The sequence below is a fragment of the Eublepharis macularius genome, chromosome 17, assembly GCF_028583425.1.
Source record: "Eublepharis macularius isolate TG4126 chromosome 17, MPM_Emac_v1.0, whole genome shotgun sequence".
Taxonomy (NCBI): Eukaryota; Metazoa; Chordata; class Lepidosauria; order Squamata; family Eublepharidae; genus Eublepharis; species Eublepharis macularius.
The window spans coordinates 2,944,783-2,970,582 of record NC_072806.1 but is presented as its reverse complement, the minus strand read 5'-3'; the positions used below and the strand labels follow the sequence as shown (position 1 = coordinate 2,970,582).

Here is a 25,800-nt window from a genome sequence, read left to right as displayed (position 1 = left end):
TTTGTACCTGATAGAGCACACGCCTACAAGAATGCAGTAAAATTGCAACTGAAGCTTTGCAAATATCGCTACACACGAATAATTTTTAAAGCCAGGCTGATGTTAGGGAAAAAATATCTGGAAATAAGCGTTAAAAGGGACACCATCTAAAACCTCAAGAATATATGACTGAACATAACATCAGAGGAGACAGAAAACTGGTACAGATGTGGTAGATCATGTCCCTTGTTGAGCTAAATTACTAGCTAAACACCAACACAAAAATCAGTTTCTTTTAACCATAGTCTATCCACAAAGCCAGGATTTGGCTCAAAGACAACTTTTCGAATCCTTGGTTGCTTCCACATGTAGATTTTCTTCTTGTTGTCTTCCAAACTGCAACATGGGGTTATGCTGTTAGGCTGTAACAGCGCAGTTTCCAGGATTTCACCAGCCTGTATCCTTGTTTCCAAACCTGTTTTACTTTGACCTATTTTTAAAAAAAATTATTGATTGACTTCTTTCATATACTTCACCTTTCTCTCCCATGGGGACCCAAGGTGGCTTACATCATTCTCCTATCCTCCATGTTATCCGCACAACCCTGTGAGGTAGGTTAGGTTGAGAATGTGTGACTGCCCTAAGGTTGGTCAGGGAACTTCTTGGCAGACTGGAACCTCAAACTTGGGTCCCCCAGATCCTAGTCTGACACTCTGACCCCTATACCACACTGGCTCTCACCTGCTTTATGTCTGGAAGATAGTAAAAAGTCCAGTAGCATCTTTAAGGCTAACCAACTTTATTGTAGCATAAACTTTTGAGAACCACAGCTCTCTTCGTCAGATGCATCTGACGAAGAGAGCTGTGGTTCTAGAAAGCTTATGCTACAATAAAGTTGGTTAGCCTTAAAGATGCTACTGGACTTTTTACTATTTTGCAACTACAGACTAACACGGCTAACTCCTCTGGATCTATTGTCTGGAAGGAATAGCATACACTGGTCTGCTCTACAAAGGTCCCTGGCCACATTATGCCATTTTCCAACCTCAAAGGGAGCATTCTTTCTGCGTTTTTTCCCCTGCTGCATTGTTGGAGGGCTATTTGGAGGTGTGTGTGTTTTTTACAGCAACAATTGCTGTACTACAGGGGTGGCCAAACTTGCTTAATGTAAGTGCCACACGGAATAGACGTCAGATGTTTGAGAGCCACAAGACATGGTGCATTGAAGTGACTTCAGATGAAGGGGCGGGTTTGGGGGAGTGTTCTGAAAGTGACATCACAGAAAGGGGTGAGGTTTGGGTGCAGTATGCTGGAAGTGACATCATCAGAAGGGGTGGAGCTTGGGAAGAGCCATCACGTGACCTTTGACTTGGAAGTGACATCTCAAAAGTGACATCACATCCTTGCTAGACTTCACCCCCAAAGGTCCCAGATATTTTCCGAGTCAGACCTGGCAACCCCAACATTTTTATTGAAAATATGAAAGACATGGAACGAAAGAAGGAAGGAAAAGAAAAGGGAGAGAAAGACATGGAAAGAAAGAAGGAAAGGGAGGGAAAGACATGGAAAGAAAGGAGGAAAGGGAAGGAAATAAATTAGACTAAAATAAAATGTATGGCCACGGCGATACTCAGCGACCTCCGGGAGCCACACAATATGTCTAGAAGAGCCACGTGTGGCTCCCGAGCTGCAGTTTGGCCACCCCTCTATAAAAATCTGTGGTGCCACCAGTTTCAAAGAACCAAACAAAACAGGGCAATGAGTCACCATGACAACCACACCCTTTGGGAGCCGCTGCAGAGGTGCTGCGGAGCACATGTGGAAGTAAGAAAGAAGATGGAGGAAAGGGCGCAGAAAATGTCAAAGTGCAGAAGCTCTGGTACTGATGCGCATGCCTCTGCATTTCTAGCGGCGATGGAAGCAAGTCCTCCTTGGAGTTTTATCGTCTTTGTCTTAGGCAGGCATTTCTGTAGCTGGGGACATGCAGAGGGGGCCCCCCAGGGAACAAGCCAGGATTCGTACATCATGTGAAACCACAGTCAAAACTCAACAGATCTGATTCACCAATCACCTTCAAGCTAGCTTCAGACCCTAGTTGGACAAGACCCTAAATTATCCTACGTAGTTGAGTGGCCTGCATCCACATCACACTCACCAGTGTTAAATTCAATTGTTGTTTCATGTTAAAGAAGGCAAAGGGGGGCATGTAGCTGCAGAAGTGGAGGTGAGGGTGACAAAGGAGAGTCAACTGAGAATTAACTAGAAATTGGGGTACAGCCACCTCGAGTGCATTTGCTCATTAGGGAAATTTCTCTACCTCCTCTCAGCCATCAAGTTCTCAATGGGGCATGTCAACCAAGGGCACATTAGAGCTTCGAAAGGTAAAGAACCAGCCACCAGCACTTGTAAATGGATCAAGCTCTATCAGGACCAGTGAGAGAAGTTCTTGTGCAGACACTGCTGCCAACATGCTGCGCTCGGCACTAATCCCAGTTTGCAAACAGTCTTCCGAAGCAGCCCCTTCGCTCTCCGGGGGACTTGCTGCCGGAGTGCCAGTTGGCCTGTGCAATGCTCTTCTTTGCAGATAGATCAAAGAGGCTGGGGGAGAAAGGGCACAAAGAAGGGCAAGGAGCGGGGGGAGGAACAGCGAGTGGGGAATCCTTCTCCAAACAACACATCCGCTCAAGACTGTGAGTTAGAGAAGTCCCTTGAGCTCACCTAGTCCCGGACCTTTGGCAGCCTAGTGATCCTGCGAAATTACCCCCATTGATGGGGTTTGGAGGTAAAAAGCTGCTCTAGTAACCATGAACCTAAGTGATATAAAGTGTGAGGAAGAAGGTATGTTTACCCCACTGCCCTTTACCACATGGGAGAGTTTGAGGGATGAAAATGGTCTTGGAGGATGTGTGCTTCATGGTGCACATTTCTGAGCTTGATTTCACCCCCGTGCCATAACTAACAGGTGCTATTCACAAGGGCTGGAGGAAGCCGCCCCCCCTACACACACACATCCAAGTTCGTCCCCCGCCTTGGGTTCTTTCCACTTTAAAGTGATCAGAGACTTTAAAAACTTGTCACGTTTGGGGATGGTGGGAGGGGAGACAGCGTTGGGAACTTATGTAAAACAGGCTGTAGAAAACTGCCTCTGGAGGGCCGAGCCATTGCAGCAGGCTTTCCCACCACCGCACTGGGCTGTCCTGGGCCTCTGGAGAACCGCACTGCTGCGCTGGGCCTTCCCACCACTGCACTGGAAACAGCCTGGGCCACCAGAGGCCCCGAAGAGGCCGCCGTGGCAGCGGGAAGGCAAGCAAACCGTGTTGCTGATGACTCACTTTTCATTCCCATGCACCTCCGGTATTCCGTGACTAAAGTGCCACCACTAAAATGGCCTGTCCTCCAACTACTACCTGCTTAACTTGTTTATTTATTTATTTATTTTGTTCTGTTCAGGGCAGGTCACAAAACCATAAAATCATAAAAGCCACAATGTAAATGCAATAAATAGTTAAAATCATTAAAAAATAATAATAAAATCCACAGATCCCATTAAAAAGTGGAGCGGAACAGAGGAAAACAGGCCAGGGACCAGCAGGATAGTTCACCAGCTTCTCAACCACTTTCATAGGCCTGGAGGAACATCTCCGTTTTACAGGCCCAGCGGAATTGTAGTAAGTCCCGCAGGGCCCAGGTCTCAACTGGGAGAGTGTTACACCAGGCCGGAGTCAGAGCCGAAAAGGATCTGGCCGAAATGGGTCAGAGCCGAAAAGGATCTGGCCCTGGCTGAGGTCAAGGGAACATGCTTGGGGCCAGGGACCACCAGCAGATGTTTATCTACTATATGAAGGTAGTAGAAACATCTGGAGAGGTGCCTCTGAAGACAAGCTGAAAGGCGGTGTTCTTATCAGTGGTATCCTATGAAGAGTTATTCCAGACTAAGCCTATTGACTTCAATGGACTTATAATGGAGTAACTCTGCATAGGAACGCATGTAAGATTCCTAAAACACACCGTTAAGATTCTCGCGTTTCTTATGAATTAGGGATGCGACTAATTTTCTCAGCCAAGTCTTGAAAACCTGTTTCATTTTTGTTTTCGCCTTCTGCCAATTGAACTGGTACGAATTTTCGCGTTGGCATCCTCACGCGAATTCCTCCCCCCCCCCCCCCCGTTATATTCACACAATGGTGATGCTTATTTTTGCACCTAAGGAGTATAACTGGCATGCAAGTGCCATCAAAGAAAGAAATGAATTGGAAATGCCGTCAACAGAAGTGTGTGAAATGAAAACACAATGACAACATGCAAAATCGAAACAAGCGCAGTGATACTGCTCCGTCAAAGACTTTTTGAATCTTCCTGTACTTTTACACCCCATGAATCTCTTAGCAGGCTGGATTGTCTTTTTGCTACCCCCTCCCCACCCCCACCCCCACCCCCCCCGTATTTAGTTTTGTCTCTTTTTTCAATTTGATTGGAAGCTGCACAGGTTCCCAAAATGGCATAAAAATGGATTGAGTTTGTCCCTGCTGTGCTAGATTTCTGCTTCCAGGAAGTAGATGCTTTGTTTGTTATGATAGGGGAACAGTGCTGGTTTCAGGACTGGATTTTGTCTTAGGGAATAATCTGAATAATAATAATAATAACAACAACATTCGATTTATATACCGCCCTTCAGGACAACTTAATATCCACTCAGAGTGGTTTACAAAGTATGTCATTATTATCCCCACAACAACAAACACCCTTAGAGGTGGGTGGGGCTGAGAGAGCTCCAGAGATCCATGACTAGCCCAAGGTCTCCCAGCTGGCTTCAAGTGGAGGAGTGAGGAATCAAACCCGGCTCTCCAGATTAGAGTCCCGTGCTCTTAACCACTACACCAAACTGGAAACCCAGAAACTTTGCAGAAACTAAACAAATAGTTCTTGGATAAGTGTCCACCCTGCCAAGAACGTCACCATCAGTTCTCCAAAAAAAGGGAATTTTTACAGGTCTTACCCACATCAGTACCATTTTCCTTGCCTCATTTCCCCACAGCTGCCATTTTCTCCTGTACTGCTGGAGAGTTTTTCTGGCTTTTTAAAAAAATCAGTATTTGCTAGCCAGCTGTAGAGCACTATAAAGTTATAATCATCTATACTGCCACAATCTACTAGTTCCTTTGAATCTTCGGCTTCTGGTTTTGTTTTAAGTCTCTAGCCCTTTTTTATTGAGGAAGGCTAGCAATTTCTTAAAAGTTGGGAATTCAAAGGAACTAGTAGAACAAGGCAATGGTTCGTTATAATGCTATAGCACAACAGCAATTACAAATTTTTTTAAGCTCCTTCCAGTGGCACAGGGGGGCAAACAAAGGGAAAATAGCAGTGAATGGAAGAAAGCACACACAAAGATCCCGTGCGTGTGCTCCACTGTTGATGTGAATGTGTATTCACAATCACAACAGCAATGACCAGAAAACGGAGAATCTTCACTGGCTGGAGTCAAAACATCAAGTCGACCATAAGATACTACATAGAATGTTCCTTTGGTCAGGGGATTCTCTTTGGTTTGATCCAGATGTGATAGAGGCTTGATCCAGATGTGATTAGAGAAAGCCAGAGAAAGCCAGTGCAGCAGAGCGTTGGACTAGGTCTGGGGGAAGACTTGGCCAAGCAGTGCAATGGATGATTAAATGATAGTCTAACATAAAGCGGGGAGGAGGATCGTCATGAAGCTCCCTGATACTGAATCAGGCCATTGGTCCATCAAGGCCAGTATTGTCTACTCGGACTGGCAGCTGCTCTCCAGGGTCTCAGGCAGAGGTCTTTCACATAACCTGCTGCCTGTTTCTTTATCTGGAGGTGCTGGGGATCGAACCTGGGACCTTCTGAATGCCAAGGAGACACACTACCACAAAGCCATAGCCTCTCCCAGAAGGATGGGATAAAAACACGATGGATAAAGACAAGCGGAGGGTCAAATGGCGCGAGATCCAGGCACAATGTAAGTTTTATGCAAGCCACTCAACTGGTCAAAAAAGTGGGCTTGCATTTTGTAAAGAAATAAATAGAGGTGCTCAGCCTGGACTCTTCCATCTCCTATCTTTCTCCAGCCAGGCACACCTTGGCTTTCCCCCAGAAAAATCTGTTTGCAAGGTATCTGGACGGCCAGACGTTGCACCCCTCCTCACTTCGACATCAGGACTATTCAGGTGTGCAGAAAATATCCAGTGCCGTTGGATGAGGTGACCTTCAAGCTCTTCCTAGCCGTCGGATTCTCCCTGCATTCATTGCCCCACCCAAGACTTCAGAAGAGGACACAGGAGGGCAAGGAAAAGCTTCCTTCCTGGGGGAACTCCGAGTACATGATCAGAGACCGATAGACTCACCAACAGCAGATAGGAGACTTTTTCTGCTACAAAACAAATCTGATTCTTGATTAACATTCCTTTTTGGATTCACTGGGAGCTGAAGATGGTCACCTCCAGCCAACTGGCACCATTCACAGTGGACGTTTAAGGAGAACCCTATAAAAAGAACCTGGTCCAATACCAGAGATTTATGATTCATTGAGGCCAGTGCTGAAATCCGCTCTTAGAGCCATTCAGATTGCCATCCAGAAAGGGTTACAGAGGGACTGAGTCCAGCCAGCGAAGTATCCTCTTATCTGACGGGCTTTCAGGCTGAGAAGTGTCTTTCCCCAACACCTGTGATCCTCCAAACAGAGACACCAGGGAGTAAGCCAGCATGCAAAAAGTATTATGTTATCTTGGCCATTTCCTTTAGGAATGTATGAAACTGCCCTATCGTACATGAAACCACTGGTTCATCTCGCTCAGTGTCACCGGCTTTGTAGCTTTCCAGTATTCAGACAGGAAAGGGTCATTCCCAGTCCTTGCTACCTGCAATCTTTGTACAGGAAATGCCAAGGATGGAAACTGGAACCTTTGGCAGCCAAAGCAGGTATGCCACCGCCAAGTCGCACAGCCTAAACCAATCTCCAGCAAGTTAATATATCCCTGTCCTGCCTTTCATCCAAAGGAGAAAAAACACTGGTTTTGAATCCAGATCTCCCTGGCTGAAGTCTAACAGCTCCAGCTCCCCCTCCCATCACCACAAACCCGCAAGCAAAAATGCCACACAACAATGCCATCCGTCTTACTGAGGAACCACGGAATGATTTAACAAACAGGGCTTCCCCTGGGGAGGCCGCGGTCAGTGGGAACCCCCTGGGAAAGTTCACCTCTGAATTTTGGCTCTTGGAACTCCCCACCATTTTCCCTCACAGCCTCAAGTAACTCTATGCAAAGTGCATCCCTCCAGTTAGCCTAACATCCGTGTATTTGGGGTGTACCAGCAGGTTGCAAAGAACGCTGATGAGAAGGTTATCAAAGCATAATCTGACAAGTTTGAAGGTTCACTCAAGACCACAATCCTAAGGCACCCCAGGGAATGCAAACCAGCGTGAAATACAAACTTGGCTGTTCTAAATTTGACATCCCAAAAAAGCACACATGGACCATTCAAAGCAAGCCCAGATTTATACAGAGCCAAGCAAATTTTGGATCCTGAATGAAATAACCTAAAATGAGCCCAAGAGGGAGACAGCTGTCCAAAATGGTTCCATCTTAGAGGGGCCAACGGATTTGGCTGACACTGTAAGCTTATCACTTATAGAATAGCCGCTCTTCTCCAAAACACACAGCTATGAAAGCCACTGATTTCAGCGCTAAGCATGGCTGGTGACTGGTGTTGTCCAACAAAAATCCATCTTTCCTTCAAGGTGTACATGCATTTTTTTTAAAGGGGGGGGGAGCCAGCTCTTGCAAAAATAGATGGCCTCACGGAATTGGACCAAGGTCCATTGAATCCAATTCTGTTTCCAACCAGCCAGCCAGCTAGTTCACAACCAAAGCAAGACAGCAATGGCTTTCCCAAGAACCTCTTATACAATTGTCCCGGGACATGGCAGGCCCATTTAGCTCTCAAGGTTAGCCGCCACTGTCCTTCTGCAGGCATTTGTCTAATCCTTTCATTTAAAAAGCCATTTGAGCTGCAAGTTATATCACTACACCTGGTGGCAGTGAGTCTCATAAGCTAATTGCACATTGAAGGGGATGGATAGGTAGATAAAAGAGGTGAGAAGGTGAGTCAGTGCAGTGGTTGAGCTTTAGAAAACCTTCTTCAAATGTCACAAAGTGGCCTTAAGGCCCACCACTGTCTCTCACCCCCTATCCCACAATATGGGGGTAATACTAGGCCTATCTTGAAAGGCTTTTGGCAAGATTCCAAGGCAAGCTAGGTGAGGTGTCTCAAATGCTCCAATGCTACAGTTTCTGATTGACAGTTCAAATCCTTGCAAGACATCACCGAGAATCTTAAATCTAGAAAGCAACCCCCCACCCTGAATTTGTGAAATCTACAGGGGGTGCAATGAATCCTTGCTTGCCACGAGTCCACAGTTACAGGCATTCCACCACCTCCACGCAACAGGACAGGATGGTGGACGGCCCAGCTGTCACCGGACTTACCTCCCACAGTTGCAGTGGCAAACTCGGTCTTCCCCTCTCAAATGCGGTAAGATATAATTGTGAAATCGGTCCAGGAGTGCATTCATATCCATCAAGCACGCGATTGCCTGAAAGAGCCCAGAAGGCAGCTGATCAGGTCTAGAGATGGTGGAATTAAAAATTTCACTCGCATTTCATTGCTAAAAAAGGGGGGCAATAAAACAATTTATTTACCAAAAAAAATTATACACACCTATACACACAAACCACAACAGGACACGAAAAGACATGCATACAAGACCACGACTGGACTCAAGGCACAAGAATCAGGGATGGGGTTGGGGGGAGAGAAAGAAAGGACAAGAAATGAAATCCTATGCGAAAAAACGCGTCCTTACCATAACAATAGATGCCCCCAGGATCATAAATATCATGGTGTTTGCATTCACCGACATCTGCTGGAAATTGACAGCTGCCGCGTCACTCCCCCCCAGCCCACCCCCCGGCCCCTTGCCCAAAATGAAGAAAGAGAGGAAAGGGTGCCAAGATTTTCTGCAGAGGTCAGAGATGGTCACATACAAGGTTTTCAAGTCAATCTGCAGTCCGGAGGGGGGAAAGGCTGTAGGGCCCCCCACTTTTCAAGCATAGACAAGCACCCCCACTCCTAGGATCTCCCCCCAGCTGGTTCCTTTGGGAGGGAGGCTGTGCTTTTATTTCTCTCTTTCTCCCTCTCTTTCCTTCCTTCCGTCCTTTTCCCGGATTATTCAGAAAAAAATGGAAATCATTATCGTTTTTCCTTCAGCGAAATCCAGAGCTCCGCCGAGCCCCTGAAACGGAGAGGTCGACCACATTGCTGGGCTGCACCACCGACGGAATACACCGCCGGAGAGAAATTGATCCAGTGCGAATTTTTAAAAAAAGAAAGAAAAAGCTAGCAGCACACGCAAGGCACCGAGAAATGGGGGAAGATTCAGCCCTGGGAACCGGTCACAAGGAACCCCGCGCCTGCTTGCTGCCTGCCCCATTGGAAAGGCATCCTTGTGGAAATGGGTAAGCAGCAATCGGTGCAAAGGAAGGGGGGGTTCACATGGGGGGTTTCTTCCCCCCTCCCCTCCCCCCCTCGCTTTTCCTAGTAAGGCTAAAAACGGGAGGAAGCGGCTGGATGCTGAAGCCCGGCGGAGCCTGGCGTCATGCTGGAGTCCTCTAAAGCGAGAGGTTCGCCTTCCCTGGCGCGTTTGCTAGGAAGAAAAGGGGGCAAAACCCATCGCTAGAGGGAAAGAGAGAGAGAGAGAGAGAGACACGCCAGTCTCTCCATCCTGTGCGGCGGCTTGCTTCTTGCTGCTGCTGCTGCTGGGTGTGTGTGTGTGTGTGTATGTGTGTGGTTTGCAGAAGCAATCCCCCCCACCCCCCAAAAAACGTGACCCGAGGATGGGTTTGGGCTAGCTGCTCTCTCCCTCCCCTCCCTTCTCCCACTGCCCCCCTTCCCACCCTGCCGTTCTCTTATTTATGTTGTGACATTGAGTTTGGAATCTCTCTTCTGCACCAGGCGTGAGTCCAATGGATTTTTAAGCGCGCACACACATATTCAGGGAGGGGAACCCAAACAAGGAGGGGGAGAGATTTCTTTTTCCCAAACCCAAACACGACTCTCCTCCCCCCACCTGCGAATCAGGCTAAACACAGCAGGCAAGCAAACAAACAAAAAAATCCCCTTCCCCACCCCCCGCCCCAGCCCCAGCCCCGCCCCGCGAATTTCAGATGTGGGACAGTCGGGCTGATCCCCTCCCCCCTTTTGCAGGGGAGCCTCCCCTTCCCGGGGCCCGGGAGAGGCGCGATTGCGGGCCGTGTCAGTTTCCTCCCGTGCAATTGACAAGCCCCCTTCCCCAATTGCAGAGAGAGCAAGAAAAAGCATTTACCTATTTGAGGTGACGCTGCTCCATCTTAAACGCTCATTGCTTGCGGGGGGCGGGGGGTAATAGATTCTGCAGATGCTGCTCTCTCTGTTTACTAATCTCTCTCTGTGTCCAAAAAAAAACCTTGCACAACTGGGTGGCTTTCCCCCCTGCCTCTCTGCCTCTCTGCTCTTCCTTTCAGCAAAACGGTGCTAGCACATTTGGAGTCTGTCTTCTTCTTCTTCTTCGCTCCGGTTATAGGGCTGGTTGTCAGTAGCACCAAAATTCACCACCCTCCCATCTTGCCTTGGAAATCCCTGGTGAGAAAGCTCGGCGTCCCCTACTCCCCCAGCTAGAGAAGGTAGCAATGGCCATCTCGTCCCCCCACCGCGCGCGCACACCCTAATACTCCCCCCCCCCCGAAACTTTTAGGAAGGACCGATTTTAAAGCTGGTAATTCAGGTGCGACTGTGGTGAGGGGAGGAATAAAAGGGAGGCAGGTGTTTTATGGCAGAAGGATTAATTTTTTTAATCTGGTTTTCCAGAACAAGCATCCCCATGGTGAGATCTAAGGAGCAGCAAATTGCAATTTAAAAAAAAATAGTCTCTAAGAAGACACCTGAGTAGCCTCCCCCCTCCCTCGGCCAAAGAGGGCACCACAGTGTTACGTTGGCAAAAGGCACATATAAGCGACTGTGCTCGCGCCTGCTCTCTGCTGGTAGCTTTTGGTACAGCAGACAAATCCACTCGTGCTCTGCTTTCAGAGTTCATTCATGGTTATTATTGGGCATGCAGCCGTCCTTTCTTAAGAGTTTAAACACATTTCCATAGTCGTTGTGTGCGTGTAGGGAGGGGGAGAGTAACAGATTGCCCCCCACCCCCACCAAGCTAGCATATTCGTGTTCAAAACTTGCTTCTAATGTTATGTTCATTGAATGTTTTAACTGTTGATTATATTGTATTCTACTCAGTGAATGTCCTAGCCGTTGTATTATATTGTACTGCACTGTGTAATCTGCCTTGGGTCTCGGCGAGAAAGGCAGACTACAAATAAATAAATAAATAAATGAATGAATGAATGAATGAATGAATGAATGAATGAATGAAAACCCACCCAGTGGTTTAATGGCTTTTTTCTTGGTTGTTCAACTTTAGTTTTCAAGCAGCATTTGTAGCCCATTTCTGTCTTTTGATGCACACTTTGCATGTGTCTTTGCAGGTGAAGGGAATCTTGTCCCGGAGCTGTTTTATGCCTCTGAACTTGGATCTTGGGATTCTGTGATTTTACTGTTATATTTATTGTATTTATATGTATGCTGTAATCTGCCCTAAGCCTACTGCGGGGAGGGCAGACTATAAATTTAATAAATAATAATAGTCATAAAGCACCCCATGGTGCAGAGTGGTAAGCGGCAGTACTGCAGCCCAAGCTCTGCTCACGACCTGAGTTCGATCCTGGCGGAAGCCGGGTTCAGGTAGCTGGCTCAAGGTTGACTCAGCCTTCCATCCTTCCGAGGTTGGTAAAATGAGTACCCAGTTTCCGGGGTGGGGGGGGGGTAAAGTGTAGATGACTGGGGAAGGCAATGGCAAACCACCCCGTAAAAAGTCTGCCAAGAAAACGTTGTGATGTGACGTTCCCCATGTGTCAGCAATGATTCGGTGCTGATTTGTATGGGTTAAATGCTGGTTTCATTTATTTCCTACACACACACAGGCATTTCTTCCCAATGGGGGCCCAAGAGTCAAACTCCCTTTGTTAGATACCAGATATCTGAGCAAGGGAGCTTGGTTCTCGAAAGCTTATACCCTGGAAACTCATGTTGGTCCTTAAGGAGCTGTCAGACCCAAACCTTGCTGCAGTGTAAACTGTACACAGATTGTACGTGTATTCATTGCAGCTTGTGAACAAATTGGAACAGCAATTCTGCCCACTCCAAATTTTAATTGCCTCGAAATCAGGCATGCTCAATCACACAGAACTTTAGCCCAACTGGGAATAAAAAAATTACAGGCAGAAATCCACTTTCCACCAGAAGAAACATAGAAACCATATGAGAATAGCTAAAATAAAAAAATGAACAAAACCACCCATGTACGACTTCAGTTTGCCCCTTTGCTAGCCATTGATTTGGAAAGTGGCGTGCCAATTTAAACCAACAAGGGAAAGTTCACACTTTTAAACAGTTATTTAATTGTTTCTCTCTCCTTGGAAAGTGGAGGAAAAAAAGAACTTGCCATTTTGCATGTTCTAATGTGAAGGCAAAATCTAATTTTAATTATGCAACATTATTTTTGGCCTCTTTCCATTGCCCTGTAATGGGCAACTGTTTTTTTTTCTCCTTACCTAAAGGGGAAATTATATAAAATGAATTTCACTAGACAATTAAATTCCATTACTATTGAAAGATGAAAAAAACCCACAGGTTGGATTTGTCTTTAATGAGCTTCAGACATGAATTTCAACACAACCAGTTCTACTGGAAAGGAGAAAAAGAATACACACAAACACAGCTAGGCGGCGGGGTGTGTGTGTGTGATCTGACGAAGAGAGCTGTGGTTCTCGAAAGCTTATGCTACAATAAAGTTGGTTAGTCTTAAAGGTGCTACTGGACTCTTTACTATTTTGTGTGTGATCTGAATCCAAACTGGCCAATGCAAAGACTTGTCTGCCACATCACTGCCACAAAAACTCTTTTTTGGTTCTCTGGTCAATCTACCCTACTTCAGTCAAAGTATTAAAATGTGCCAGTGTGTTATAGTGGTTAGAGAGCTGGACCAGAATCTGAGCGACTTGTCCTTGCTTGTCCGGAGCTCACTCGGTGAGCTTGGGCTGGTCTCACTCTCAGCCTAGCCTACCTCCCAGGGTTGTAAGTTGCTTTAGGTCACCTCTGGAGAGAAAAGCGGGGCATAAATACCAAACAAGTATCATCATTTTTGCTCACAAGAGCATTTAGTTTCAACTGGTTTCCAAAGGTCTGTGCGAGTGATCAGGAATCCCTCATTAGTGCAAGATTAGCTCACCAGCACAAAGCCTGTCCTTCCAATAAGGGACTTGAAGCAGCAGTCACAGCTCTCCCCCCCTCACTATCATTGCAAGAACCCCGTGACATAGGTTAGGCTGACAGAGAGTGGCTTATTAGTTCCTCTAGCTCAGGATCAGCTCTTCCAACTAGCCCCTGCTTTTCAGGACCTCAGGCAGAGAAAGGCATCTCTACCACCTGGCCTCGGAAAACTTTTTCACAGGTCCTGAAGTTGGGATTTTCTGCAGACAAGATAAGTGGATCTGCCTCTGAACCACAACCTCGACCCACCATGACTACAGAGAGGGATTAGTCAAAAATCCCACCTCTACCACACCACCACCTCCACCAGGCCAAGGGACTTGCGTTTCTGAGAGTCCCTCCTCCCTGACCACGCTACATGGCACGCCGCTTGGAACCTGAGGAGCTTTCAAAAGGAGAGGCAGCATTTGAAGCAAAAGTTAAAAAGCAAGTTCCACCACATATACCCAAGCTCCAGCCCACACTTACACCTTGGCTCTTTAGGGCTCTGCCAACATTACCAAATAACCTGCTACAACCCATTGGGCAAGTCTAGAAAGCATCATTTGCAACTACAAGCGAACACTTAATACTTTTCTCCAAAGAACTCTTTGCATCTTGAATTGCTGAGTCTTAGAGCGGAACTACAAGTGATGAATGACACAGGTTGGACACTTGTCAGCTCCCCTCAAGTTTTGGCGGGAAATGTCGGCATCCTGGTCTCGCAGCTTGGCTCTCCAACGGCTGTCCAATGGACTTTTCAACTGTCACTTGTCCAACATTCCGCCAGGCTGCCTACATTTCCCATCAAAACTTGAGGGCAGCTGACAAGTGTCCAACCTGTGCCTTTTGTCACTTGTGGTTCCGCTCTTAGAGGGGTTTTGCCTGAAGGTGCAGGGTTTTATTCTCCTTCTTGAGGTCTGCAGGGGAAGTTTTTTCCACCTCCCTCACAACCATCAAGCTATACCTCCGGAGCACGAAGCAACTCCATGGCCCAGTGGATGCCCTCCTTTAACCCCTCCCCACATCCATATGCTATTAGGCCTCACCCATCCATACTAAGCTCCACCCATTTGTTTCCAAGCTCCATCCTTTGAGATTCAGACCATGAGCAGGTCTGTCTTGCCCCTGGTGCTGCTGCCAGATATATTGCAACTTTGCAAAAACCGCATGGCCTGTTGCTATGGGGACAGACCAAGATTTTACAGGCAATGCAGCTACGATGATGATTGGGGGGGGGGGTCATATTTACAACATTGTTCGTCAATGAATAAACTGCTTGCTTACCACCTTCTTCAGTGTCCTGGTTCATGTTTTGGAAGTAGTGTGCAAATTGGCAGCATTCCTTACTGGCCTGCACCCTTAGCAGCAGCCTAGTGGGCCGAAGTTTCCACGGGAGACGCTTTCCTCAGAAAGGAGGCAATTTGCTCAGAACCCTTGCAAGATTGGACCCAGAGCTCGGCCAGCATAACAAAGCCCGATCCAAACAGCCACCTTACAAAATGGCTGCCGTCTCGACAAGGAACCGGCCCTCCATGTTTTTAAGACTTTATAGTCACCGAAAACCTTGGTCCCCATGGAAACCAGCTACAAAGACCCAGGAAGAGAAATGTGAGATTTGCAAGTGTGTATGAGAAGGGCCACTCTCGAAAAGCAAGGAGCAACAAGACACTTTGAATCAGGGTATTTGAGGGTGGCTTAGATGTTTTGGAGGTCAATTCACAGTGTTGTTTTTTAAGCCATACCTGGGAGGAGTTTGCTCAGTACGCAGAAGTCCCTACCTTATCTGAGGAGGGGGAGTTCATTTTGTCAAGCTCGTGATTTGCTCTTGTTCCCTGCTTAGCTAGCAGATAGAATATTTTGGTTTGGATCACACAGAGCATAAACAAAAGAAGTATTCCCAGAAACAAGCTGTCTGACTCCCCACCCCCACACTTGCTGTGCCCCCCTGACAATTGCACCTGGAGGGGGACAAATAGAGGTCAGCAGAGAAAGGGGAGAATCGGAAGAAACTGCCTTCTCTTTCCACTGACGGTCATTTCTTCTTCCGGTGGACAACATCGCTGGGATCCAGGCCAGGAGAGGGAATACTTTATAATTTAACTGATCTAGTCAAAAAGAAGTCGGAAAACCCACAACAACCATCAAAAAGAAGTTGATTTCACTACCTGTAGCAAACATTTGGGGGCGGGGAGGGGAAGCCCAAACTACATAAATGTATTTCTGTAACAAAGAACAGGGGAGAAATTGAGCTTTTTGGATTTATTGGAGACTTCCAATTTCATTCTTAATAATATACAGATATTTATCCCAGTCATACTTTGCATATCCCAGACATTCAGTCCATTCCATTAAAAGAAAAAAAAAGGTATTCCCATCCCTGACCCACAAAATAAATCTTCAAAACAACTAAAATAAAACCTTTTAAAGCTGGAAAATACAAACGATACCATTTGGGAAATATGACCTTTATAATTAAAACCCTACTTATAACTGTTAAAGTAGGATATTGAAGGGACAGTGGAGGGGGAGAAAATGGGGAAAAGGTTAAAAAAAAATCTTGATTCTTTCTACGTCTCTTAAATAAAGCAGCTTTTATGTTTATAATAATTTCTTGTTTTCATACACACAGTTCGTTTTTGTGTTTCAATATCGAAACACCCCCCCAAAAAAGTAAAAAAAAAAAAACACCAAGGAAGGAGGGGGAAAATTTTTTTTAAACAGCAACAATAAAAAAAGTAGTCTGTCAAGTCACTCTGCCAGGAGAAGGGCAAAAGTCCAGTCGATTCAGAACCTGACCACATGCTTCTTTTGTCTGCAATAGTAAGGCCTAGAGGAGGAGACAGGCGGGCTTTCAATAAAAGCAGACCGTGTGTAGAAAAGTCCGTCCACTTTTCTCTTCGAATTCTTGTAACAGCTCGTCTATTTCATTTTCCATATCTTCCGTGTGCTGTATCTGAAAGGAAAAGCGGAAAGGCCCTTTTATTGCACTGAATATACTTCTACCTACGTTTTGAAACAGTTTTAAAACTTAACAGCAACAACAAACCCTCCAGTTTTTACAACCCTATTCACTGATAGTGTTCCATTTGGGGGTGCTCACCTACTTGACTACTGAACTAAAAAAAAAAATGCCCTGAATCATCTCCCGTAACTACAAAAAGTGCATAACCAGGGATAAACTCTCGTTACGATTTGGGAATGTTTTCAGCAGCGCCAAAAAAGAGATGTCCCACTTTGTGACACAGCTTGGGAAAAATTACACCTTAGAGCCAAGCCACAAGTGACACCTGACACAGGTTGGACACTTGTTAGCTTCCCTCAAGTTCTGATGGGAAATGTAGGCGTCCTGGTTTTACAGCTTGGCTCTCCATTACAGCTGCAAGACCAGGACGCCTACATTTCCCATCAAAACTTGAGGGAAGCTGACAAGTGTCCAACCTGTGTCAGGCGTCACTTGTAGCTTGGCTCTAAGTGTTCACTCTCATTTGCCCTGTTTTGTACCTCCCGCCTGCAATGTCACCACGTAATCATATCTGATTGGCAGCATCAACCCATGTGATTTCTTTTAACGCCAGCCACCCAATGCAGCATTGTTCTAGGTGGGAAAGACGATAATAAACTAAACTTCTACCACTGAATAATAATTATTCCTGGCCACCAAATCCAGATCTAATCCACAACAGCAACGGCCTGGTGGAACTCGCTCCCAATGGAGAACCTGGCCCTGTGGGATTTGTTGCAAATCTGCAGGGCCTGAAAGGCAGAAATTTTCAACCGGGCCTATGGCTGAGGCATCTGCGATTTGTCCCTCCTGACTGCCCGTGCCCTTCCCGTGCCCGCTATATATCCTGCTGCCTGGACGTGATCAGTAGATCCATCTCACCGTCTGCATTGTATGGCTTCATTAAAGCCTTTTTTGGTTTTGTTAGTAGACACCTTTTAATTACTGATTTGTGTGTGATTTATCCCTGTTTTAAAGTATATTTAACTGTGTGTGATTTATCACTCTTGTGACCCACCCTGAACTTGCTGGCGGAGAGGGTGGGATATAAACAGAATAAAATAAATAAATAAATAAATAAATGTGTTAGAAAAAGACTGGGTTTCATAATCTACTCAACCCCAAAGGCCTTTGTGGGCAATCTGGACTCTTCGCTTTCAGGAGGATAAAGGCATCGGACCCCTGGGGATGGGGGGGGGGGGGTTGCAAGCCACACGAGCTGAGAATGCGTCAAGGACCCCTTCACTGGCACAGGACAGGAGGGAAGCCCCCTCACATGGGACGTGGCTGGGACAGAACTGGTGGTCGGCGAGCAGGCCTCCTCGCAAACAGGGCCTGAGCCCAGCCTTGCCCGCCCTGTGCTGCCAGCTGAGACACACACACAACAGCCTTTCCTGAAGAAGTGAGCTGGGTCTGAAGAAGTGAGCTGTGGCCCATGAAAGCTCCTACCCTGCCACAAATTTGGTTAGTCTTATAGGTGCTGCTGGACCCTTGCTCCTTTCTACTGCCACAGGCTTTCCTGTCACTGGTACTTGCTAAATAGCAGACCACGGCTCAGTGCTGTGAACGCTCGGCCCTTGAATTTTGTGCCCGCAGTGAACCATATGAAGCCTATTTGCATATATTTTCATATGCATTATTCTGTCACTGTAGGCTACAGGCATAAAGAAAGGGGTACAAGCCCCAACTCTAGAACTCGGGAACTCAAGGGCTGCCCAGCCTTTGGTACATTTTGTTTTTTTCTATATTTTAATTTTTGCCTGTGTGGACTAGAAACTTGCTTTACACCTAAGCCTAAACAACCAGAATGTGAAATTCTCCTAGAAAACTTTGGAACAAAGAACACATCGGGGCAGCAAGGTGTACTCACTTAAGAATGAGTTTGACATAAGCCTTTTATTTTCCTAGCCGGTTCATTCAGACGTAAGGAGAGTGGCCTCATTTCGACAGGGGTGGGGCCCTCTGGAGAGGAAGGTTCTATTCCCAGGTCTGCCCCAGGCTTGCTGACCCAATTACAAACCCAGCTGCTCCCATTTCTTTTTGTAGCAGAGACGGCACCTTGACCGCACTCAGCATTTGATCGTTAACTTATTCTCTTCATGTGCATACAGCAGTTTGCACATGTACAGCCAAAGCTATTATGTGTGCTTCTCACACACACAGTGTGAGGCATACAAGGACGGCATTGTAGGTCAAGAAAAGACACACCAATGGAGCAGTATGAACCCCCCTCCCCCACCCCAACGCCTTCGTTCGGAAGAACTGGCCAAGAGGCAGGCACACCAATGTCCTTCCCCTCCCATCTCCTGTTCTCTCTCCGTCCCCAAACAATTGGTGTTGCTTGGATGCAGTGAGGCAGACAGCACCTAAGACTTCTTGGAAGCTCCCAGCTACTCCATGATCAACAAAGAAGACCGTGGAGGAAAACGAAATGGACACCAAGGGTACCAAAGCAAGACTGTCAGCCTTCAGGGCATGTCTGCAAGCTTCTCAGGGGCAGCTGGCTGGATCCTTCGGGAAATTGGATGTTGGATTACAACGCCCTTTGGACTGACCCAGCAAACTTATGATGCAGCACACACGTGCTGGGAAAGCTGACTCACGCATACTAAGGGGAACAGGAATGTGATCTGACCTTTTAAACCAGATGCTGCAGACAGACAAGCGGCCGAGGACCACCACCTTTCATGCCCTGTTTGTGGGATCCTTTGGGCCAATGTAACAGGTGCTGTTGGAAGCTTTTCGTCTGATCTAGCAAGTCAGTTCTACTCTCTTTGTGTTCAGAAGTGGCGTATTCCTGGAATAACATTCCAAGGAAAGGCACGGGGAAAGCCCTGCTTCCTGGCTACAGGATGGTGGACCAGATGACCCCTCGATTTGATCCCCAACAGGGGTCTTGCGTCATCGTTGCCCTATGAAAATGCCCCAAAGAACAATTTTTGTACTTACACATTGACATAGCTCGCAGATAAGAAAAGCTCCCAGCGTCGCCTCCTCGTGATTATCCTGAATGTCTACATTTATCACATGTACGGGCTGACACGTCTCCTGTTCTCTAGAATTTAAATCTGAAACAGACATAAAGGGGGCGGGGGGAGAGGCATGAAGGGGACATGAGAAAAATACACTCTCTTTTTCCAAGAAAAGTCCCTTGCCAGCCAAGGTCGGCTCTGAGGGCCTTGGGTCCTAAATAGTTAAAAATCTATGCAGCCAGAAAAGGCTGGGATTTGACATCTTGGGTAAATTGGGTGTTGCTAGCTTGGGGTGAAGCTAAGCCGAGGCCCAGCATCTGACTGCAAGAAGTCCCATTCAATAGGCCACCTGGTGGCTTCCAAGACTTGCCCTTTGCAGTTTTGAAAAGGAAAGCCCAGGTTCTTGGGAGCTTGCCAACCTCCAGGTGGGGACTGGATAATTATTGCTGATCTCCAGACAACAGAGATAATTTCTCCTGAAGAAAATGGCTGCTTTGGGTGGACTCTATGGCATTACATCCCACTGAGCTCCCTCCCCTCCCCAAACACTGCCCCCCCCAAACCCAGAAATTTCCCAACCCAGATTTGGCAACCCTAATTCCTAGGAAGCTGGATCCTGCAGCCTATGCTACATCTTTTCAGTTTGTGCACCTGCTGAATTGCAACATGCTTACACAGCCCAGACCTGCCAAGCCCCATTTCCTCCCCAGGTTAAAGTAGTGGAATAAAGATGCCCACCTTGGAGCATGGCTGCTTGGGTACTGCTCAAGGGACAGCCATTACAGGCATCCTGCGCCTTGGCACGGCACAAGGCTCCGTTCAGAGTACTGGTTTTAAAACCCTACCCAGGTCAGCGTAAAGGAATGCCTTTTCCCCGGCTCCTTTCCTGATGCTAGATCATGAGACACAAGCCTGCTTTTTCACAGTCTGAGGCAGGCCTTCTAGCAAGAGAGTCAAGCCTCTTTATGTTGCGATGGCCTCCCTGTGGAACTCTCTGCTAGGGAAGCTGGCCTAGATCACCTTTCATGGTCCTTTCGGTGGCTGGCAAAAGCCATTCTCATTCAGAGGAGCTTTCCCGAGGCCTGATGAACTCCACCTCCGTCAGGAGAACCCTGGCTTGAGGCTCTTGTCTTAATGGCTCAGGCACAGACGTTCCCTTACCCTGGGTAATTTTTAATTGCTAGGGTTTGTTGTTTTTTAATCGCTCACTGCCAAGTAAACTTGTGATGGATCAATTTGGCGTAATAGCGCATTTTAAGAAAATATTGTTCCATGCATAAGGTGCAAGCACGTAACCGGATTGGGGCACGGTGCAGCAATATTGATTCTGTGAAGCCTCAGGCGCGGCTTCTCAAACGTTCAAAGTCCTCTTTTCTTGCAACCTTTCTAGTGGAACCAGGCCAAGGAAAGTGAACAAGGCAGCCCAGCTTAAAAATCTCATCATCTGTTCCTAGCAGGAGCTGTCAGCGGGGTTTCGCGGTCTCTCTTGTGCTCCTTACGTGAAGAACCGCGTAACGGGGGGAGGGAGGGGGAAGAAAGGTGGATATTAGCATAGATGGACTCTCCTTCCCACCCGCTATAAAATGAACGCTGTTCGAATAAGGGCACTTCCCTGGGAGCAGCTGCCGCTGAATTGAGTGGAAATTTCATTCATCTCTCGGCAAGGCGGCTCATTAAAGCCGCCGGAGAAAGTTCCAAGCCAGTTCCCTTTAATGCACTCGTGGCTCTGCGGCAGTCGAATGGACAGCTCCAGAGTGAAGGCACGGCCACTCAGCCTAGCCGGAGAGGGACCCCCATCCCTGGTCATTTTTTATTTATAAGATGCTAGACTCGCGTGGCTGCTTTCTAATTTGCAGACGATCCGCCACATCACAGCGGGAGACGATGCGCAGCCAAGCGGCCAGAGACGGAGTGGCAGACCCGCCAACACAGCAAGGGACTGTTTAACTTCAGTTAAGTTGCATGGGGTTTGTTTAACTGTCTGATCTTTAAAAGGCAAGGGGGAGGGAGAAGATGAAGAAAGCCATCTTCTCCGCTTATAGTGCGTCTGTTCACAGGTCTTAGCTTCTGCAAACTGTCAAGGGTCAGAGCAGGGCACTTTCAAGTCCCTCCCCCCAAATTGACTAGGTATGTCCCCTCTTCTATGCCTCATTTGCCCCCGTGCACCTCTAACGCTAAACTGATGTGATGCAGTTGTCCAAATACTGGAGCGGGAAGAAAAAGTCCAGATCCTATTCTGCCGTGACGCTTACTAGGCCAGCCACTCACTCTGACCTTAGCCTACCTCATGGGGTTGTTGGATGGCATCGTGCTAATTGTACACGAGCCTCAACTTACCAAGGGTCACGTGTGTCTGAGTGTGTATGTTTGGAGAAGGGGTGAAAAGTATAAAAACACACTGTTGGTTGTTGTGGGTTTTCCGGGCTGTATTGCCGTGGTCTTGGCATTGTAGTTCCTGACGTTTCGCCAGCGGCTGTGGCTGGCATCTTCAGAGGTGTAGCACCAAAAGACAAGAGATCTCTCAGTGTCACAGTGTGGAAAAGATGTTGGCAGGTCATTTGTATCTACTCAGGAGGGGTGGGGTTGAGCTGATCATCCTGTAAGAGTTTCCCAGGGTGTGGAATGCTAATGGCGGGAGGCTTCACTGTATCCTGAGGAGGTCCTTTTGCATATGGATTGGTGGTTGATATGCTAATCTTCTCTGCAGGGCTATTGTCGGGTGTAGAGTGTTTTGTTAGCCTGGTGTTTTTCAGAACTGGAAACCATGCTCTGTTCATTCTTAAGGTTTCTTCTTAAGGCGAAACGTCAGGAACTACAATGCCAAGACCATGGCAATACAGCCCGGAAAATCCACAACAACCATCGTTCTCCGGCCGTGAAAGCCTTCGACAATACATAAAACACATTGTACTTGCTCCAACATCCACTTGGCCTGTGTTAATACAGATGGGGCTGTGAGGAATGCTTGTCCCTGTATCAACTGACAGGAGGACAGGTATCGACAGGACCTCCTTTGTGTTGGCACCTTGACAGTGAAATACCCTCCCCCAAGGCACTAATTAAATACACGAGGCAACCTTATGTGGAGTCAGATGGTTGGTCCCTCTATCTCAGTGGCTCTCAAGGGTCTTGAGAAAAGGGGGGTAATTTCTAATGGTTATTTTCTGGGGTCCTTTTAGGAGGAAACATTAGGGGATTGAAGCTGGGGACCTTCCACATGTGAACCATGTGTGCTACTACTGAGCCATGCCCCCCACACTAGTTTGGTGCCAATGCCCCATCATTTTAGGATGAAATTACCACTTAGTATATTCTCTGGAGCTTTTAGCATATTGCGTTTTCACTTTCTGACCACCTATTTTATCACTGCAGCTGGTTCTAACAGGGCATTGCAGGTGTCTTTTTGATTAAAATGGTTTATGTAGATTTTTATCCTGTATGGTTTTATTTCAGACCGTAAAGCTGCCTTGAAGATTTCAGGGTGGGAAAGGCAGAACATGAACGCCTTTAAAAAAAATTACTTTCTGTTGGAAGTATTTATTCCCTAGTCATTATGCATGAGAAAAGGTGCTATAACGTTTCTTTTTAAGCTAAAAAGCGACCCCTCCCCAAAATGCCAATTTCATACAGCAGTCTCCCACATCGTAGATGCGAAGTGGTTCCACCTGAAGCCCAAAATACACAATGACACTGTGTAGTTTGGGTTTCAGCCCTCCCCTGAAATTCTGCATCCTTTACCAAAATTCTGCAACCACTATAAATTAAGCAATTCAAGCAGATGCACAAATCCTTCTCAGCCAGTGATTTTAAAGTTTCATATCATTCATTCTGCTAGCCCTGGGGAGAGCTATGCATGGTACTGAATACCCCATCACCCACCTTAATCCCCTGGACAGTTCACGGAATAAATCCTCAGGCTGCTGAGTTGGCATATACATTTCCCTCAGGCTTCAAGCACATTTTTGCCACCATGTAGGCTAGTCTACTGCTTTTTAAAATTTCAAGTGAGATTTTAGCACGGCAGGCACACCAAGTTCTGGGGCTCCTATAGAATGACAATATATTGGCACCCCTTCAATAGTTTTGCCTGGCTTGAATTTGGCCAGGCTGTGGTTGGACCCAAGGGCAGCCCTCCCTCTTACCTTCTACTACTTGATCATAGACTCTTTCTTCACATGTCAAGATGAGATCAAAGACGTCTTTGCAGTTCTGGAATCTTTCCGGCCGAGGCTTGATGCGCTTGTTTCTGTCCAACATGTGCAAAATCCCATTCTGTGTATAGCTGAGGGGGCCAAGAGTTAAGGAACTCCAAAGGCAAATAAGACTTTTGTTTAAACAAACCAACCGTGTTTTGGGCAGGGACTGCGACGGTCAGCAACATAGGCATTTCAAATTATAGGCTTATTTAAAAGGGGGGAGATAAACTCCAGCATAGCCCCAACGTCCCCCTCTGAAGAACCAATATAGCAATTTTCCACTCCCCAAAACATCCAAGTCTCTCCCAGCCTGACCCAAATCCCAATTCAGATATTCAGGAAATGCCCCTTACAACTCTGTTGGGATAGAAACTAGAAAGTGAAGACAAGGAACCAAGGTTCCCAAAACCTTGGTGTGTAGAAGCAGCCATGGGGGGGGGGGTGCTGACGGGAAGAAAGAAAAGATCTGGATTGAGGCTGCCGTGGGAGAGGGAGGGGAACCCCATTTCCTAGAAAGAAATCTCCCTGAGTGAACTGGCAACCCCACAATGGAGGGGGGAAAACCCAACCTTTTACCCCCATCAGAACATACAGTTGCTCAGGGGGCAGCTTTCTGTTTGGTAAAGGGCACTTGGGGAAGCAGGGGGGTTAAATCGCCCCACCAACCTAGCTCTAATCCACGGGTCCCCAGCCTTTCTGAGCTTGTAGGCGCCTTTGGAATTCTGACTCGAGGTGTGCACTTGGTTTGGAATTTGGATTAAAATACTGGATTTGGGCTGATTCGGTAAAATCTGGGCATTGTGAATCAAAAATCAGGTTATCTCGAATTTTTATGGAATTAAAAAAAAATTGGTAAAATTCAGCCATTGTTTTCAATGGGAAAATCACTCTGGGAGATATCCGGCTGGCTGGAGGGGTCGTTTTTCAACCCAACTTCATTTGGCATTTTTTATGTTGCAACTTAGCCCAAAAGAACCAGTGTCATTCACAGCAGCCAGACGCTGGGTTCAGCCAGTGAACAGAACCAAGCAGTACCCAACTGCCAGCACAGGGCCCCCCCCTTGCTTCAGCCTGCTTCTGTTAGGCTAAGTTGCAACCGTGTTGCTCGCTTCAGTTTGGTTCTCTGATTGATGTCGTCCTCTTGCTTCACTTTGGTTCTGGGAGGGTTCCATTCCTGTGCTTCAGTTGGGTTCTGTTGGGCTTTCTCTGGGTTGAGCTCAGCTTGCATTTGGGAGTGTGCCTGGGCCACGGCAGCCTTGCCCCCGTGTGTTTCTGCAAATGAAGTCAGCTTTGACCTTTTTTCCCATAGAAAACGACGAGTGGCTGGGGGCACCTCGTTCAGAGGCTCATAGAATTCACCTCTGGGGTCCAATCTTCCTGAAACTTGTGGGGTCATTAGAAGAAGTAGGTCCCCTGAAAATTTAGTGGAGTTTTCAGGGAAAATACCGCGCGCGCCCCCTGTATAGCTCCCAGATATTTTTCCCCATAGGAAATAATGGAGAGTGGGTGGGGGCACCTTCTCTGGGGGCCCATAAAATTGGCCCCTGGGGTCCAATCTTCATGAAACGACAGGGATCTTTACAGGGCAGTCAGAAGTAGGTTCCCACCAAATGTGGTGAAGTTTGATGTATTGTCGAAGGCTTTCACGGCCGGAGAACGATGGCTGTTGTGGGTTTTCCGGGCTGTATTGCCGTGGTCTTGGCATTGTAGTTCCTGACGTTTCGCCAGCAGCTGTGGCTGGCATCTTCAGAGGTGTAGCACCAAAAGACAGAGATCTCTCAGTGTCACCACTGAGACACTGAGAGATCACTGGTGACACTGAGAGATCTCTGTCTTTTGATGCTACACCTCTGAAGATGCCAGCCACAGCTGCTGGCGAAACGTCAGGAACTACAATGCCAAGACCACGGCAATACAGCCTGGAAAACCCACAACAGCCGTGGTGAAGTTTGTTAGAAAAATGACCCCCCCCCCCCCCAGACCACTGGATATCTCCCAGAGTGATTTTCCCATAGAAAACAATGGCCAAATTTTTGGAAATATCTAAACTGAATTAGAGAATCAATTCGAAATTCAGAGAATTCCGAATTTCTTCTCAGATTTGGTAAAAAAAAATTCCCAATTTTTTTGGGTGCACACCCTTAATTCCGCCAAGAGAGGCGGAGCCAACCACAAAAAATGGCTGCCACGGAAGGTGGAGCCAGATACATACATACAGAAATTTCAAGTG

The 25,800-nt window shown here is 47.1% G+C and overlaps 2 protein-coding genes across 2 annotated transcripts in view; both read right to left on the bottom strand.

Moving 5' to 3' along the window:
• TMEM240 (transmembrane protein 240) overlaps positions 1 to 10,732 on the bottom strand; it is a 37,558-nt gene extending 26,826 nt beyond the window's left edge. The window contains exons 1-3 of the mRNA XM_055001760.1: positions 10,702 to 10,732; positions 8,864 to 9,084; positions 8,487 to 8,593 (exon numbers count right to left, since the gene is read on the bottom strand). Of these exons, the coding sequence (XP_054857735.1) occupies positions 8,487 to 8,593; positions 8,864 to 9,084; positions 10,702 to 10,732 (359 nt within the window). The remainder of the gene's footprint in view (positions 1 to 8,486; positions 8,594 to 8,863; positions 9,085 to 10,701) is intronic.
• Positions 10,733 to 15,645: 4,913 nt separating this feature from the next.
• SSU72 (SSU72 homolog, RNA polymerase II CTD phosphatase) overlaps positions 15,646 to 25,800 on the bottom strand; it is a 48,051-nt gene continuing 37,896 nt past the window's right edge. The window contains exons 3-5 of the mRNA XM_055001723.1: positions 23,517 to 23,656; positions 19,352 to 19,470; positions 15,646 to 16,354 (exon numbers count right to left, since the gene is read on the bottom strand). Of these exons, the coding sequence (XP_054857698.1) occupies positions 16,253 to 16,354; positions 19,352 to 19,470; positions 23,517 to 23,656 (361 nt within the window). The 3' untranslated portion in view covers positions 15,646 to 16,252. The remainder of the gene's footprint in view (positions 16,355 to 19,351; positions 19,471 to 23,516; positions 23,657 to 25,800) is intronic.